The 19,271-nt window shown below is 38.3% G+C and overlaps 1 protein-coding gene across 21 annotated transcripts in view; it reads left to right on the top strand.

The window, feature by feature from the left end:
- Nucleotides 1-18,945, top strand: part of ADD1 (adducin 1) — a 96,873-nt gene extending 77,928 nt beyond the window's left edge. For 12 of the 21 annotated variants that reach the window (XM_075570539.1, XM_075570529.1, XM_075570510.1 and 9 more), the window contains 4 exons: nucleotides 5,133-5,289; nucleotides 5,852-6,055; nucleotides 7,896-7,985; nucleotides 14,739-18,945. In XM_075570539.1, the coding sequence (XP_075426654.1) occupies nucleotides 5,133-5,289; nucleotides 5,852-6,055; nucleotides 7,896-7,985; nucleotides 14,739-15,112 (825 nt within the window). In that variant the 3' untranslated portion in view covers nucleotides 15,113-18,945. Of the gene's footprint in view, nucleotides 1-5,132; nucleotides 5,290-5,851; nucleotides 6,056-7,895; nucleotides 7,986-10,146; nucleotides 10,182-14,738 lie in introns of those variants that run through there. The other 9 variants (XM_075570656.1, XM_075570681.1, XM_075570672.1 and 6 more) reach the window with 4 other exon arrangements.
- Nucleotides 18,946-19,271: the final 326 nt, after the last annotated feature.

Genomic DNA, 19,271 nt, shown 5'->3' with positions numbered 1-19,271 from the left:
GCTCACCTGCTGGTTCAGGAAGTCTGAGTTGCTAGTTTGGGAGCAGCAACAGGGCAGGCTTTCTTGTTGTTCTTACGGTGTAGCGCCTCCATCCCATTAGGATCCTGCGGATTGCATGATGATCCCCACAGGCCATACTCCTCCCCAATAACCACACAGCATATTGTTCCAACGGCAGCTTTATTGCATGTACAGGATGAAATCTCCTTCCCTGGAGCAAACCCTCGGGGCTTGAGGCCCCAAGAGCCCCTCCTAATCTCAACCCTCTTATAGGGAAAAGGGCACCATAACCATCCAGAGCACACTCAATTTGGTGAAGTGTCAGCTGTTATACCTGGCTTGTAACCCTGCCCCATAACAGGGCAGGTCCAGGTACTGACTGGCATCACACCATATACATGTGACCCAGTCAGTATCCTCCTCAGGTATGACACTCTAACTGCTGGCTTAGGCCTGCCCCTAGATAAGCAACATAGTATCCATCCAGGCTGCAACTGCAGGCTAGACCCTGCGCAGGAGTTTAACCCCAATACAAACCCCAACACTGCTTGTTCCTATCAGGACGTAGTGTTGAGGCCAGTAGAAAGTTATAGCTAGGGGCACTTGGCTACATGGGGCATGTAGCCCCATACTTTGTTAAATGTACTAGAGTTGCCAAAAAGAGTAAAAGCAGTCGGTCACATCTTTCTATAGCTTTTAGTTTTATTTTCAGCATTTAAAATATAGGTCTCGCTATCCAATACTAAATATTAAAGCAATAAATACACTCCTAAAATAATGACACTTCAGTGTGGCAATGTTTCTCAAGCAGTGTGCCTCAATGCAACAAACGTGGGAAAACAAACCGGGTGGGATTTTTTTTTTTTTTTTAAATTGACATTTGATAGTCCCAGGAAAAATAAAGGATCAGATAACAGGGAGAGGTTTTTTTTTATTTTATTTTTTAACACACACACACACACACACAGACACACCAAAAGTAAAGAATTTGCAGGAGTAGAGAAAGTGGTCGACTGTCCAAAGCAGCACGCAAAATTAAAAGGGAGCAGGGCCTTTGAAATTTGACCGTCTGATGCTTTTTTAACTACTTTGATGAGGCAGAGGTGGCCTTGGGGTTCTTGGTGCCCTGGGCAAGAGACATTGGGGTCCCATTTTAGGTTTGAATTTCTGATTTAAATTTCACTTGACCCTGTGGAAGAGACAATGAAAGTATTACTAAATTTGGGGCCCACACAGTTGCCCCGTGAAGGAAACTGCCCTGCCAATTGGAAAAGGGCTTGAGGCCTTGTGACTGGATACACACATCTGCACCCTGCAGCAGACTCCCCCGGGAAGCTTTATCACGCATTAGCACTGTTATCTCCGATTTGATGAACGTACAGGCCCGGAAAACGAAGGAAATGAAACGTAACACAAGTCAGATTTCAAATTCCTTTGTCTCAGTTTATTAAGCATAGAGTAAAGATTTTTATACAGAAAAAAAGAATAGGTTTGGTTAGAGGCGTAATGTAAGTGTAACTTGGGTGTGGCTTAGATTAGAGGTGTGATTTATGGGCAGGACATATTAGTGGAAAGATTTTGGGACGTAATTCTCCCAATACAGGCACTGTCTGAATACATAGCTTATTCATTGTTTGTTATCAAAAAACCTTGAATTCCTCTAGCAACTTGTTAGGTGATCCTGCCTCTCTCAGAGAACCAGCCTTTTTGTTTACTGACTAAAACAGCAGGAAACTGACAACACAAAAAGTATCTTAGCAAGATCCTGAGCAGGGAGGAAATTGTAATTTTGGCAGCAGCTGAATACATGAGAAGTTATATTTCAGCAAAAGGCTGACTACAACTTAACTGGTTATTACAGACAAAATGGATGACTTGACACAAGTGCAGATTCTGGCCTGACAGATTCTACTGGTCCTAACACCCCGGTTTTCCCTTACTTAGGGCCACTATTGGGTAAAAGCAGTTTCAGTGGAATGAATGGTTCAGAAGCCAGATTGCAATGGGTCTAAAAGTTGAGAAAATTGAGAAAGCGTGAAGAGACATTCAAGAAACTTTGATCCTAAAGGCCGGAGAGACAGGGCAATAGTTAATGGGGGAAGTATGATCAAGGGTTGGTGTTTTTGAGGATGAGTGTGACTATTGCATTTTTGAATGCACAGGTAAAGTTGCCTGACCATTTGGCTGTGATTAGTCAAAGAATAACAAGTCTTTTTCTGTTGTGTGTGTGTTTTTTTGTTTTTTTACCATATGCCCTGTAGAGTTCAATCAGATGACTAGAACCAGCAGTACAGAAATACTGTTTAACCTTTCACTGCAAGAGGACAAATGCCTTGCAGACCCTTGCCAGAAAAAGGGTTGGCTAAGAAAGCTTGTGTTTAAACCTTTACATTTCTTGAAAATAAATACAATGGGAGTGGGTTTAAGTGTCTTTTGCTATGTTGGCAGGGAAATTGTACCAAATCCGTTTTCTGGTTTTCATTTTGTCTGTCTGCTACATTTTGTTTTACGTCAGCTTTCCAGTCTCATATGGTACAATCTGGGATAGATTTATGTAGTCAAGAGTTTGTCCATGAAAATAAAAGGAATGAGACATACAATTTACATTATAGAGTACTCTTAGTCTCTCAACAAAATAAAATGCAATGGCTTGGGTAAGTGGCCACGTAGCTACTACCTTGCAATGTGATCGCAACCGTGGCATGCTATTGAGCATAATAAATGTAATAATATAATATTCGGAGGGGATTTGCAAATGTAGCAATTAACTCTTCTGTTTTACTCCAAATGTACTTCGGGTGTCCAGCTTCTCCCGTGTTCAGAAATTCTTCAGCAGTAGTGCCCAGTTTAAGGCGGGATATCTTCTTCCTCTTGGTCCCCTTGTCGGCCTGTTGAACACCACATCTTGACTAGCACAGCAAATAATGACCAAGGCAGAGCTACTTACTTTGCCACCTCTGCACTGGCGCGAAATGCACAAAACTATTGTTATCCCGGTCGTTGCCAGAGTGGTCATATCTGCATTGCTTTGGCAATGGGTTAAGCAAAGAATGAAACTGATGTTTTTGCTGTTTGCTATACTTATTGCTAATTGCATCTACTTGCTTTTTAACATGTCTTAATATACAAATAAAAAGCTTTATTAGAATGCCAGTATATAAATGGGAAAAGTTACAAATGTTATCGGACAGCAAATTATTAAAAAAAAAAAACGTTCCAGCAATAATAAAAAATGTAGATTCCTTAAATGTAGTGGTACAATCAAACCTAGGTAGGAACAGTTTGAATCTATGCATCAACTAGGTGAAAAGTGTGTTTTGCCGCAGTGCTCTATTTGTTGGATTGTTATCCTATCTTAGAAACCATTTTTTACATTTGGAGCAGAATGTTAGACTTGCACCACTTGAGATCGGGTTAAAAGAATGGTGCACAGAGACGTAGAGCTGGATACATCTCGTGTGCAGCATGTAGCTCATCCCCAACTACTCTTATGCTAAATTTATAGTCCTGGCTACAGCGACGGCTTGCAGCCGCAAAGCAACCCAATGTAGTCTATGGCGACGAGCAGCGACAAAGCTACCAAAATCTCTGTAGCTGAAAGATTTTGATATTTGCAGCTACAGAAAGCACATGTGACTTGCAGCAAGCCAATCACATAGCATTTGGTGGACATTTGTCTTCCAAAAAACAAATCATCCCTGAGGTAGGGATTATCCATCATAAACACTCATCTCATATTCCTCTCGAAGTCATTGTATAAAGTAATTCTAATACTCTGTTTACTTGTTTGAGGTATCAGCCCTTTGACAAATATATCGATCTTAATATCAAGTCTTTAGAGATACAGTAGTTTTGCTGCCTTTAAATGTTTCAACACTACTTGTTGGTTTTCTTCCACTCATATTGCTAATCAGTTGTTTTGGAGCTGGAACTCTCCGTTTCTGCCTTCCCCTTTCCTTCCTCCTTGCTGACACCGCCCCTCTGCCTTCCCCCTACCTGACGTCACCGCCCCTTGCAGTCAGCTACATCACACACCAGAGTGCAACTTTTGCGACGGGATTGAGTGGCATGACTGATGGTGTCGCTGTAGCAAGGACTATAAACTTACCCTAACATACACTTCCAAGTCACATGCTGATGCAGACAAGGAAAAATTGGAGCAGTTGATAAAAATGCCCCCCCTCTTGCTCCAAAATTGCCTTGATACATAGACCCTATATTATACCAGGTCTTTCTCACCTCCCTGCCAACAGGAACTATTTGTATACAGTTATCACGGTAGTAGAGGAAACCAGAGAAACCGTACTCGTGGTCAGAATCGTGAATCAAAACGTACAATGATTTTAAATACTTGTATGATTTTAATTTCTTTAAGGCAGGGGTCGCAAACTTTTTACCTTGCACCCCCCTGCCGGCAGTTCCCCTCTCTCCGCGCCCCCACCCCCGCTTACCTCCGCTCCGACGTCGGCTCCAGCGTCATGACGTGACGTTGCCATAGCAACGTGACGACTCATGGCGTCATTTGACGCCGGAGCCAAGGTAAGTGAGGTTTCGCTGCTCCCCCGGCATTCATTTTAGTGCCTTCGGGAAGCGGGCGGGGTTTACAGAGGCGCGCCCCCCCACAGTCAGTCTCGCGCCCCCCCAGTTTGCGCACCGCTGCTTTAAGGCATTACAATTAGGGACCTAAATCATCCAACACCATTCGCCTAATATTTATAGCTATCTCTACATTTTCACAACTTGATGTGACACACTTCAACTTAAAACTGCGATGTCGCTTTCAAAATTTAGTATGAGCTGTTGCTTTAGTAGAATAAACTCAAAGCAAACAGTCAATTGCAAAAAAATTGAATTAGTCTAGTTTATAAAAGGATTCATATAAATAAAGAATGTGAAAGTAACGTATATAGTCATATATAAAGTAATCTCTCTGATATAGGGCACTTCCCATTCTTCATATTGGTAGGTCAGGAATGAACTGTGGGATTTTCTTTGTCTATTAGGATCTGTCACATGTATTATTTAGAGAAAGTTTGTCCTTGATTGTGACTAAAGGCTTGTTTTTGCCGTGTGTGTGGGGTTTATATTTAGAACACATCAACAACAAACCTATGCTCTTTCTACTTCAACAGGGAGAGCTGGTGACTGCATCAAAAGCGATCATTGAGAAAGAGTATCAGCCACGAGTTATAGTGAGCACTGCTGGTCCAAACCCTTTCAACAAGTTCACAGATAGAGAATTGGACGAGTATCGCAAAGAAGTGGAACGCAAACAGAAGGATGCTGAAGGTTTGTCATCTTGATGAAGATAGCATGGACAGAAACACTAACGGTGTGCTCTGTACTGTATTTCCACAATCTTTGACACGAATATGTATATAATCTCTTAGTGCAGACATCCACTTGATAAATTATGGAGCATATCAAATATTAGTATGGTTGTATCAGTAGCATATCTATTTTAGAAAAAGCTACAACCACACACAACACTTTATTTCTGCATTGGCTGAAAAATATCCATGTATACTGCAGAAATGTTAGTGTTAACGAACACATTTTGAATATATGTTTTATTAAGTTTGAATTGCCAGTATTGAGTTTTTATCACTTTTATATACCCTGTTTGCTGATGTAACCACTTTTCATGATTTTCGTCTTCAATTCAGATGTTCATACACCAGGTTATTTATGTAGCGACCACTATACAAATATTTGTGTGCAAGGTATTCAAAAATAATTACTAATCTTTTCCAAGTACTAGTGTATGTTCTTCACATCCACTGCACTGACAGTTGTGCACTTGCAATTTGCACCCACCTTTTTCTGTATAACATTGCGACATCCTACCTAGATGAGATATCACGTTTTGGAGAAACTGTTGTGTTGGGACTTGAAGAGAAATTAACAGAGGGTCACAGCACAAAGTGTCAAGATGCACCGGTAAACAAACTAACAGAACAAGAACCTACACATCAGCTCTCAACACTCCCGAGAGAAGCAAGTGACGAAGACACAAATGGTGACCTGGAGCCTGGGCTATTGGTAAAATCTGTGTGTAAGTTCCCTGTGATAGCGGTGTCAAGTCCAGAGTTAAAGCTGCAAGCCCTGCATCTTCATTTTGAAGAGTCTGAGACATCTGAGTCCCCACACAAAGAGTTTCATACTGCTGTCATCCGGGCACTTGGCTCCAGCCTGGACCGCTTAACTAATACTTCAGGTACTGACCATCCGGTGTGAAACCTATTTCTTCAATCAATGGCCCACCGTTCTTCCTTGATCATTTTTGGGTATTCTTTGTTTCTGTGATCTCAAGAGGAAAGGAATCTTCACTCTTTATCATCCTACATGGTTCTTTGTTTCATTAATTCCTTGGTGATGTTAATGCACATATCTTACTAAGGGTTTCTCGCCTATCTTCTCTCATTATTACAATCACAAGGTGGATGCACAAAATAAGAATATCTGCACAGAATAAATATATCTTGTTGGGTGCTCCAAAGCGTCTTATGAATTGCTGAAAGAAATCGAAATAACAGTACGGCTTTCCTTAGCTTGGAGGTGGGGGGTTCTCAAGAAAAAGCTATGCCGTGTGCATCTTTGTCTAATGAAGCTGAGCAACCAACAAAATATTGATAACGAGACAGTTCTTTCAAATTTAATTCTGTTAAGTAATAAAATGGTGACATGATCATTTTGTTTTTGGTAAGGGCAGTGCAGCACCTTGCTCATAGGAGCATACTAATGGTGAAATACTGGTGCTGAGAAACTAAAAGGGGGAAGTGAGACTAACCTTTCATGCATGGAAATTGAAATGAAGTAAATAAACTAAACCTTGTGTATCTCACATACTTTCTAATTCAGCAATTTACAGGCAATTAAAAGGAAGTAACTGGTGTTCTTGTGGTGTGCTTTTCCATACTCCGGTCCACTTTTCTTTTTCCTTTTCCCCCCCTCTGTCTTGCCACAGTTTACAAGTAACCTCAGTATTAAAAAAAGCAATAGGCTTGTAACACTTTAGTGCCAAATGTGCATCGAAAGCGCTTAAGGGGTCAATTATTTCACAGAAAAAGTACAGGATTATTCCCTTTGGCAAAAATGATTGTCATGCCCTCAGTTACCAGTCACACACCTTCACACATTCATATGAGCGCTATTCCGTCTAAAAAATTAATATTTCGCTTCCATAAACTATACTTTAGAAATAAAGTGAATTGTACAATAACATGTTTTATAGCGCATTGCATGTCTAATGTAAATAGTGAAACAATCTGCCATTTTGAATGTATAGAACTATTGTAGTATAGCCATACCCATCACTGGTATTTTTTACAGACTATTTATGCTTGTGTTTTAGTGCATGTTAGACAGTGACAAAACTGCCATTTATCTGCTCAGGAGAATCCTCTCCAGTATACAGTGACAATGTTATACTGAGTGAGATACTAATATTTACTCAAGCCATTTCAGTGGTTAGCCAATGTATGTAAACTGGTTGCATCCAAGCATGTCATTTTGTCACTTGTGGTAGAACGGCAATCACAAATGTAGCTTGTGGGCAAACTTCAGTGCTTTATTAGTTCCATAAATATTGTCTTCTCTTTACTTAAGCATAGATGTGGCTGAAGGCATTTAACACTCCATGAGCTGACCACACATTAAATAGAGCCACTTCAGCAGATAACTTGATTTTGTCAAGCTTTCGAAAAATATAGTTATTTTTTTCCTTTTTTTTTTTTTTAATGTCCATGTATTGAAAAGCAGCCACTGTACATCTTTTACTGTCTTTGAAATGCTCTGAGTGACCAGTAACGGACATTGGTATCCTGGCAGGGAAATGTTTTTGCTGCTTTCCAAATCTTTTAACAACTTGTACTTTTCCATTTTTAATTGTGCAGACCAATCAGAAGAGCTTGCAGAACAGAAAGAAAACACCCCTGACCATGCTTTAACCCGCACGCCTCCCAGCACCCCAATTAAACAAGAAGGTATGTTTGTGCTTGAATATGCCGGCTTGAAGGCTTATTTTAGAGGACCAGTAATGCATACATTTAGTCATCAAAGCGCCCATTTGGTAGGTCACTCTGTGCTATACTGAAAACTAATGGTGCATAATGTGCATTTGATCTTAATAAAAAATGAAGAATTTATACTTGTTACTTATCAGACCTGTCTGAAGATGTGAAAATTGGAAGTCATTATGAAACGGCCATAAACAGGACAGAAGTGATGGGGAACTTAGCTGCTGCTTTGAATTATCTTCGCTGCTACTTTTGTCCTGTTAACAGCTTGTAAAAAAATATATATTATATTTATATACAGTATTTATATATTTATATATTCATATTGATCTTTTCCTTTATGCTGGTTGAATGTGCCCTGGTTTTTCATAATGCCTGTCCAGCTCCTAAGCAGTTTGTGCTCTCACAGTTGATATAACATCGACATTCAATATGAAGAGAAAGTCGTGTAACCATAAACATTGTATCACTATAATCCCATTGCTTAATGGGTTAGCACTGTAGCCCCACAAGCCAATCTATGATTGTAAGGTCGCCCGAGCACCTCTGTATTCTCCACAGCTTGTGTCTTAAACAATTAGAAGAGCGGAGCTGCTTTGTGGTATATATTAGTTGCCTGGATTCTGGAATACCAGAGGTCACATTTCTAAATGGATATAAACCAAAAAGAAGGGCTTGGAGGAAATACAACGTACATATATTTTACAAAAAGACTTATCAAGAAAGGCTATGGGGCTTATTGTATAAGCTCAGGAGCGATCGGCCAAAAAAAACCTCCCATTTAAAGCTGCAGTTAAGGCAATTTCCTATGTGTTTTTTTTAATAAATCTGTTAAAATACTTGTAGCATTTAAAAAAAAAAAAAAAAAAAAAAAAAAAAATTTTTTAATGTATTCTAATGTAACAAGCGTTTTTGTTTCTGTGGCAACCATTTACAAAGTCACACCCCCTTCCTGTTGTGAAACAGGCTCTGGCACACCCCTTTTGCCTTCTCTGCCTGGTGACATGATCTTCCACACAGAACTTTGCATCTTGGGTCCTCTTCTGCAGCACTGACAGTGATTTAAAGAACCCCTGAGCAAAATCTTTGCCAATCGATTACAGGAGAACGGATCGATGGTAAACTTAGCTAATCACTTGTCAGTGTGCAGATTGTATTTATTTAGTTCTTTTTTTTTTACTTCAGCTTTGTCAATGGGTGTTTTCACTGATCGGCTGCTTCGGAGCCTGAAGAGTAAGCCCCTTAGGGTTTTCCTATACATCCTAATAGAAAGAGGGTGTTACTGTGGCTTTTAAATGCCAGTAGTAAAAATAAGAGAAGCATTTTGCAGTGCTGTACCATTTATTTGCACAAAGACACTGTGAATACTTCTTGACTGGATAGTGATGTGTATTATACATCCTCTGAACAACGGAGTTGAAATATAAATTGTGATTTATCTCGGCCATGCAATATAAAAGGGAAGAATCCAGTAATGAGTGGGATTCCGAGGAAATTATAACATATACAATGTCCAAACCGTATGAACGGTGTTGGGTGTAATTGTTCGTTATTCCAACAGAAAACTATGAATTATTTTTTGAGGTATGGCTATATCTGCCATGACGGAATAAAGAACCATTATTTTTATGGTAACATATTTTCCAATAGTCTGAACTGTGTTCTGCCAATGTTGCATTCTTCTAAATATTGTTTTTAAGTAAACCTACAAGTATGTTTGCTAATTTTTCAGTTTTATTTTTTACCTGAGGAACCCAAGATTAGCTTCTTACTGCTCGATGGTTTAGCAACAAAGGAGTTAAACAGATATTTAAATGACCGGTTACAAATAGACATACAAACATCACATCCGTTGACAGTAGGAGGGGAACCTTACACTATTTGGCCAAATATCCCCCTATAGTACAGCTTTTTGTGCTGTGTAAGCACTGTCGTGTATTTGTGTTCTCTCCTTCATATTGAGATCACCTGTCTGAGAGACTTTCATTCACCTCTACATTCCTTGTCCTTATCCTCTCAAAAATGGTGCCAGCCATTTGTTTGATTTTAACACAACAGCATCGATGAATGCATTCGATTTTTCTTTTCTACTTGTGCTTTTTTCTTCTTGTGGCTGCCTTACAAACAGGAGATGGATATGCTAAAGAGTACCTGTTACCATAGTAAGTATCATCTCATTCTGTGAACTCTTCCGCTTCCTTTTTCCCAGAATCCTTGTGTGCTTTGCTTCATTCTATCGCATCTTTGTTTTCAGTTTTATTAATAATGTTTCATTTGTATAGAATGACTTTATTTTGACATTGTGCTGAGAATGTACTGTTCTCTGAACTGAGACCTGTAATTAATGAGCAGGTATAGAGCCTAACTACGGCTGGAAGGCTGAATACATACAACCACTGCAAAGCTATACTATTCCGAGCTACATTTAATCCAGCAGTTTAAAAACTGGGGAAAAACACAAGTGTTCATAATGAAATGTGTATGCAAAACGTTTCTGATCAATATTTCCAGTGTTTAAGCAATTATACTGTTAATAAATTAGACCAAATTAGACCACGCATTTTCACTGGTTTGAGTGGCACAAAGTGGTACAAAGGGTTACGGGTTTCAAGAAGTTTATCTACTAACCTATAGTACTGCTGCTTTTTATTTTTGAACATACTGTAGTTGTACTTTCTTTGTATCAAAAAAATTAACTTAATTTAATAAGGCTCTCGCTTGTTTTTATAGTGTAAACTTTTAAACGTTTCTAAAATTAAAGCCAACAGTCATAATTCTGTTTGATTTCTTTTTTTTCCCCCTCATTCCTTTTTGAATGATTTTTAATATATTAAAGTTTCCTTGGGTTGCTATAGAAATTAGTTATGAAACGACACTTTTTTGAAATAGGCCTCCTTAGTGCATTCCCAGGGAAGCAGGATCTTCGCCGAACGATCACGGGAGAGCGGATCTATCGGCGTCTTAGATAATTGCATTGCTGTTAAAGCAAAGAACTACTGTATTTATTAAAACAAAACAAACTTTAAAACAATGGGATGCTTTCCAAATATTTGGCAGGCTTGTGATTTCTAGGACAAAGTACCACAATTTTCTATGCCCTAGCCCCAGGTGTGGCCCATAATGGCATTTGAGCTGGCCCGTGTGACACACCGGAAATACAGCTCCCCTCAGCAAGACCGGAAGGGAGCTGGGGCCTCGTAGCAGATGCAGAAGTTGAACCCGAACTCGTGTAAGGCCGGCATGAGAAGAGCCTGATCCCTGGAGGATCCTGTACTACTGCACCCCCAGGGCAGATGTGAAGGGGTGGGGTGGGGGGCATTGAGGGTAAGGAGGAATTCTGAGTAAGGGGGGGACGGTGGAATTCTGAGGGGGTAGGGGGACAATTATATGGGAGGCTGGTGAGAAATGGGTTGACACAGGGGGGGGTGAGGGTGTAACAGAAAGAGAAGGGTGGTTGACAGAACTGCCGACATGGGGGTGGGGGGGTTGGGTAGAAACTCTAGACATGCCCTGTATGCCATGCCCGAGCATCGAGGCAGGAAAGAGGGGGGGCACAGCAGCAAAAGTTTCCCCGTTTTAGACAACTGTTTTTTTTTAGCAAACCCTATGATTGCCTGCTATTCCTAGAACATTGTTTTGCATCTAAAAATCAGAGCACCTGGGCATGAGCTGCTTTTTTTCCCCGAGTGCCTCTTTTGTATTATTTTTTACACTCATTCCCACAGTGCATCAATTATCTGCTGCGTAAAGATCTGCCTGTAATTCGGACACTTTGCACTGCATTGTTATTAACTCCTCATTTCAGATGTATTGGATTTCTTGTGTATATGTTTATAAGTTAAAGTATTGGTTTTACACTGATGGAAAGTGTGTTTTATGACCCAAGACTTCTAGAAAAGAATAATTTGAGATAATCATGTGTAAAAACCTTGAGACTTGGGGGAACCTGTGTGTAAATGTACCACAAATAGACCGCATTTCTCCTGTTTAACTTGGATACGCTCTTTATTGTTTTTTACACTCTATGCTAATTATGTAGTTGGAAAAAAAAAAGTGCATTTAATCTGTCAAATTCACATTATTTCATAATATCGCAAATTGAACCCATTGAAAGTGCAAACAAGAAAATCTATAGGAAAATAGTTTTAAGAGCACCCCTTTCCCCAGAACAATTTTTATAAAGTAAGGTGTTCCAGTATTAATCATTGTATATTTTTTTTTTTTATATATATATATATATAAGAAAGAAATGTAGTTGTACTGTTTTCAGTTGTGAACCCTTTGCTGTCTTGTGTTGACAAAAGGTTGCAAAACACTATTCATATTGATTTTATTTAAAGGGATTGCAGTCTTTTTTTTAATGTTTTTATTTATTTTCTCAAAATGAATGAAGCCAAATGATCGGTTTTGTTTTAAATGATGTGTGTGTGTGGGGGGCTGTACAGGCAGTCCTCGGTTATCCGATACAATGCGTTACTCAAAATGGCGTTGGATAGCGAAATGTTGTAAAGCGAAACACGTTTTCCCATAGGAACACTGTTTAAATTAAATATTTTACGCAGGCAATACGATAGGCAGCACACACATAAATTATATAGTGTATATATAATGTATATCATTTATAATATATATAAAAAATATAAAATATATAAAATAATATATTGTATAGTATAATATATAATATAGTATAGTAATAGTATATAGTGTATAGTATAGTATATAATATAATATTATATATACGCTCTTACGACGCTTTGCAACACGTATGTGTGTGTGTGTGTGTGTGTGTGTGTGTGTGTGTGTGTGTGTGTGTATATATATATACACTTATACATAAACAACGTTGCAAAGCTAGTAAGAGCGTTGGATAAGCCGTTTTGGCGTTGTAAAAATGAACATATGTATGCATTGCATAGCGTTGGATAAGCCATTCGTTGTAAAACGAAGCGTTGTAAAACGAGGACTGCCTGTATATTAAAGGTACAGAAAAGCTTTTGAACTTTATTTCTTTGGGATTTAAAAAGCCCAGTCTCAGTTGGAGCAATTTACAAAAAAAACTGCTTAGCTGCTAGTCTGCGGGGCTGTACAAATTGGTTAAATTTGGAGTTCCACTTTTTATTTTTTATAACAAGTTTGATCATCCGTCACAGATTTTTGCTTTTTATGTTGCTTGTTTTCACTTTATGGGAATTAACCATTTATTGCATCACAAATGCTGACCATTAAAATAATAGTCCCAAAACGAGTGTAACTGGAGTGCTGTCTAAAGAAAAAAAAAATGATGGGATAATAGTCTTCGAGCATGGACGGCCAAGTCCATTCTTCAAGGGCCACCAACAGGTCAGGTATTCAGGATATCCCTGCTGCAGCACAGGTGGCTGTCGTTGATTGAGCACCATGTGCTGAAGTATGGATATCCTAAAAACCTGACCTGTTTGTGGCCCTTGAGGACTGGAGTTGGTCTCATGTCTCTATATCTTAGACTGTAAGTATGGAGTCAACCTGCTAAATCTTTTCTGGTGTATCACGTAGAACAAATGACCACTCTCTGCTTTAGTTTCCCACCTTACTGGACATAGATAAAAGTCCCAGCAGGTTGCACCCCATGTGGGAAGACAGGTGAACACTTGTGGATCCGTAGTCTAGTATAGCTCCATTAAAACCCATTTGTATTTTTTTCTATTATATGTGCTTGCATTTTTCAACTTTCTAGAATCCAGGAAAGCTTTATCCTAATGTAAGAGTTTATTTTATGCCATTTTCAGTGCTTTCATGCCTTAAAAAAATCTTTGTACTAAAACTACCGCAACGTCTAAATCAACAATCGAAAACATAATTGATACACGTTATACACGTTATACATATCCTCTTTTTGTGAAATGAGTACACGTTTGCAAATACTTGACCATATTCACACTTTAAAAAAAAATTTTTAAAAATCCTCATTGGAATATGGATATCTGTAAACCACATACATGTAAGTACTATAATCGACACATTTTGTTTAATAAAAAAAAGTATTTACCATTCATTTGGATTGCTCACAATGACATAGCTTGCATATATTTAACACCGTTTTCCAAAATATCTTCAGCACTCGAGGGGTTGTATTGAAAAATGTATTATAATTGGGATCACTCTAATTGTTCTCATTGCATTGGTTTTTAACAACATTTAAACTGATTTTTCTAATTTTTTGTAAACAAACTAGTTTCTAAAGAAGAAGAGGTTTTTTCTTTTTTTTTTTTTCTTTCTCTTTGCCTTTGACACCTCTGGATTCTTAACTGCTTTTTAACAATATACTTGGGCTTTTAATATCTCTTTTTTTCTTTCCCCAAAATGATTTATTTTTTTCCCCCTAATTAAAGATATGTTCCGTACTGAATGTATTACACACTTATAAATTTCTTCCATATTGGCTTCGTGTCAAAGAAATTAATAATGTTTGTTTAGAATTAGTAAAACAAAGTTGTATTTTAAACAAGGCATTAAAAAAAATGAAATATAATCTACCTGATTTACTGAACTGCTCCACGTCCGTAAAAAAACAACTGGACTTGTCAATTTATTTCAAATGTACAGAGGTTTAAATATCCTAAACAAAAAATGCTTTGCATGTGAATAATGTAAAAAAGTGTGTAATAGTATACAGTAAGTACTTTGTTTGCAGATTACCATATGTACACATCATTGACTAATTATTGCTTACCCATCCACTAGAATCACAACAGGAGCAGACTTACAAAGATGACAGTGATGCTGCAACTTTCAAGCAAACCCTTCCAGACCTCACCCCTGACGAGCCTTCAGAAGCACTCGGCTTCCCTGCTTTGGGAAAGGAGGAGGTGGAGGAGGAAGAAGAAAGTACTTCTTGTGATGGAGAGCTGGCCAAGACCCATGCAGAATCATCTCACGCTGCAAACCAAGAACCTCAACCTGAGCTCGTTGACTCTCCCCCCACGCCAGTGGCAGAGGAAGCGGCGCAAGCTGACGCTGGCAGCGATGAATCTCCAGGAAAATCACCCTCCAAAAAGAAAAAGAAGTTCCGCACTCCTTCCTTCCTTAAGAAGAACAAAAAGAAGAGTGAACCCTAAAGACCTGCAGGAACACTGTCATGTTTCTAAATCTAAGAGTCAGTCCGTTCATTAACCACTTGAATGTAGGCAATTGTGTTGTTTTTGTCTTTTCGTTATATAAAGGAATGCAAGAGAACACAATAACAGAACCTGCTAGTTCTAGCTTGATCAATGTTAAACTGGGAAATTAACATGCATATAAGGTGCTAACCTGTGTGTTTAGCAGCCAACCACAGAAAGAGAGCATTTAAATTTGTAGAAATCCTTAAAATGTAATCCCGACAACTTTATTTTGTGTTCAAATTGTACGTCTCGCTTTGCTTTACTTAATGCACTCCTTTAGCTTGTGATCACAAAACTACCGACTCCTAAACATGCTGATTCTCTATTACCCACCATTAACACAATTGCGCGCCTTGTATATACAGTATGTATCTGCTTTATAGGGGAAAGTGATGCATCACATAACGTAGTGCTTTAGTAACTGCCAAATTCCTGCTCTTAAAGTTCTGATCTTTTCCCTTACCTTTCTTCTGATCCAACAGAGCTTGCACAATTTTGCCCCCCTTGAGTAACACAGCTGCTTTGAATTGCACCAACTAGGCAAACGTTAAATCTATCAATTTGCCTTTTATTATTCAGCCATAACATGCATTATTGGCGGTCAGTGTAATTACAGGTTCAAGGTGACTAATCTGAACTGGTTATGCTGTTCATCAGCTGACATAGTTGTTCCTTTATTTTTAGGGACTGCTGCCTTAATAATGCTTAACTATCATGCACTAATTTCTTGTTCATGCCTGTTTAGTCTTCAGCTTTTTTCTTAGTACAAAGTTGAGCATGAAAAAGAATTAAAGGTGAATTCACTTTAAACAGATTATTGTACTTCTATATCTCTATATACTACATTGTAATGACATATGCAGTTATTCAACTTGCCATTTTTATGGCTGCTCATTGCATATAAATTTACTCGCCCTTGTTTTCTCTTTCACACTTATATGTATGTCAACTATTTGGTACCACTTATGGGAAGCTGTAAGGCTAACATCTTGTAAAGGACCCAAAATATTTCACAATCTCTGACTTGAGTTGCTAACACACAATGCAGTTTTTTAATTCAAGGGTGAGACCATACTTGACATATTAAAGGATTTGCATCCCCAACACTAGTGGCATTTTACATTCAATGTCCCCACTGCCTGTTAGCGATTGTGCATGATCTCAACTTTTTCCCTCTGAAATCCACAGCCTCTTGCTGTCTAGAAAAGATTTTGCCTGCACTAAAGGTAAATACAAGATGGTTTATGTGACAACGGGTTCAGCTTTTAATTCTGCTGTTTCAACGGTGTTTTTTAATTGTGTGTGCAAATTAGTACATTGGCATCCGTGCAGCTGAAATAGAAGGAAGGATCGCTACAGAAGTAGGCCTTAAACAAGAGTTGAGTCCACCTTTAATTTGACTGCATTGATTTTTTTTTTTTTTAACACACATTTTACTGCAATATATATTTCAAGCAATTGACCTGTCATAACATTGTTGGAAAGGTAAATGAGCTAGATTAGTAAAATAGAGCAACAAATCAACATTCATATTAGTCTAAAGGACTAGCATTTCAAAGCAGTCAGTCTTTCTTAATAAAAAGGTATCGTTATATACAGTTGCATAATTGCAGAATTAACATAAGTTAAATCAGGTGTCCCGAAGATTGAGATTTCTCCTTTGTTATTAGGAGGCTAACCATAAAGTCTGGTTCTGTGTTTCCAAGGAAGTAGTATTAGCCTCTTGTGTTTTTATGGTCCCCAGATTAATGTTGGTTACTTCTTGTTAACCTCAAGTCTTCCATGGTTTGCCATTCTCAGCACTCTGACTGCTCTACCTTTCAGTCTGTTGAGACACAGAGGACTAAAACGTATATTTCCACTTTATTTGCCTCACAGTTCTCTACACGTTAAACATTTTCACATTTGCCCTGAATCAAAATGGATGAGAAACTTCCAAACGTGTTTACGTAGAAATTGTAGTTTGGAGATGCTATACATTTTCAATCTGCACACATTTTGTATTTGATTGCAGATTTTTAATTTGACATGCTCTAAATAATTGAGATTATTGAGGCCGTTCTAACATTTGGTCCCAAAACAGAAGTGCTATTGTAGCTTAAAAAAATCAATACTCGTCATATAAATGTAGTTTTAATAGTTTGTATTTTCAATGTAAACTTGTTTATGGAATGGCATAAAATCAAAACTGCAGAAACCATTCACATCCATAAATCTCATCACTCTCAAAATGTGGTTTACTTTTAAGAGAAAATTATGTTGAATGTCATGACACTTGGCCTAGGTCTGTATCATACAAATTACTCCAGAAATTGTGCATTTTATTATTTAAGTTGGTCATCTAAAAATGTAGGCTCATCTAATGGGCCAAACAGGGGTGGTAGGCATATGTTTCTGTTGTCAAATTTCTATTGTTTCCATAGTAACCAAATGCTTTGGAAGACCTTTGCAATCTTTACAAAGTCTTTCTAATTATTTACAGGGGAACTTTTATCTCCAGCAAAGTACCAAACCCCTCATGTTTCTTTTTTATTTTAATTATGTGGTCAATGGTCAAACGGCTAAAAGTGAAGGGGATTCATTCTGAGATATAAAAATAAATAACACCGGCCCCATTAAAAAAATAAATGAAACCTGTCGGGACACAACCAAGTAAAATCTTTAGCTTCTGCCTGATGTGTGGGACATAGAAAACAATATGTTGAATTTTATATTTACACGTAGGGCCACATACAGTACTACTACTCATTTGTAAAAAGAACACAGACCTATTCTCTACAGGTGCAAGCCTCTGGTCATTTTAACATGCTTATTTTTATAGGCATAAATCCATTTCAACCCCTCTCCCTCATTATCCTTAAAAATGCTACAATAGATTAACATTACACAATCATCCCTCATTATTTATACAATCTGACGTGAACGTGCGCCTCATTTTGATGTATAACTTTTGAAATCCCCGGATAAAAAACTAAATACATTTGTTAGGCTGCAAGCCAATAATTTGAGATGACATTTTGTACTTTTCTTAAGAAACAAAGCTTTTGAGATTGAATGCAGATTTCTAAGGAGAACAGGCTTCATTCATAGTGCTTTTCTTTTCCTCTGTTTTATCGGTCCTACATGGTGAGCTCGTTGGGTGCATGAAATATGTATCTTGAATTACAACTTTAACTCCAAATTATGAAAGAGCAACACAGATGCCTTACAGTGGGTAATTTGAGGACCTTACTGGCTCATTGGAAAGACATTTACTCTAGAATGCATACATTATGATTAGGCAATACTGTTGGCCAATAAGAGAGCATACCTGTAAAGTCCCATATATAATGCATTGACGCAGGTCGGTTTTGTGTTCACAAATGTGAGAAGAGCTGTTTCGTATTCAGCATTGTGAATAGCTAAACTTTGTGTAGTAATGGAGACGCAATTCAGAGAGATCTAATCAGCAATGTTTAGTCAGGACTGCATGGCACGAATAACTGTCAAAAATTATATTTTAACCTTGATTCCTTTGTACACTATAAACATCACTTATTTGCTGAATTATTTTCTGTTGCCAGCTTCATGTAATTATAGTACTAAGCAATTGCTTTTGTTTCAGTTTATTCCTTCCATATTATCTTTCACTACTTACGCAATGATTTTTGCTTCTGATCTTTGTATCGACGTATAAAATATAATTGTGTATTGTCACCCATTGCGAGAGGCTAAAGCAAGTCATGTATTTTCTTTTCTCCTTATTGTACTGTTCTTTCACTCACAAATAAAAAAATCTTTAAACTGTGGTAGTGAATTTTAATCTGTTACAAAGCCACTGTCGTTTCAAAAGAAACCAGGGGCTCCAGAGAAAATAAAATAAGGGCTTTATATTAAAAAATATACTGTACTTGTGACTCAAAAGTAACGGTTTGATCGTGACGTGCGCATGATGGTGTGCGCGTCACGAACAAGGGGCGGCCCTCTCATTCCGTGTGAGCGCATGCTCAAAGCGTGATGGTGTGACCAAGACAAGAAATTTGTCTTATGGCGTGGGGTCCGAGCGATGGCTTCGTGGCGGTTCAGCCAATGAGGGCGAACCGGCCGTGTGACGTCATGGCTGCGTCCCCACCAT

This window comes from Ascaphus truei, chromosome 1 (genome assembly GCF_040206685.1).
Source record: "Ascaphus truei isolate aAscTru1 chromosome 1, aAscTru1.hap1, whole genome shotgun sequence".
Lineage (NCBI taxonomy): Eukaryota > Metazoa > Chordata > Amphibia > Anura > Ascaphidae > Ascaphus > Ascaphus truei.
This window is presented reverse-complemented; position numbering and strand designations above follow the sequence as displayed.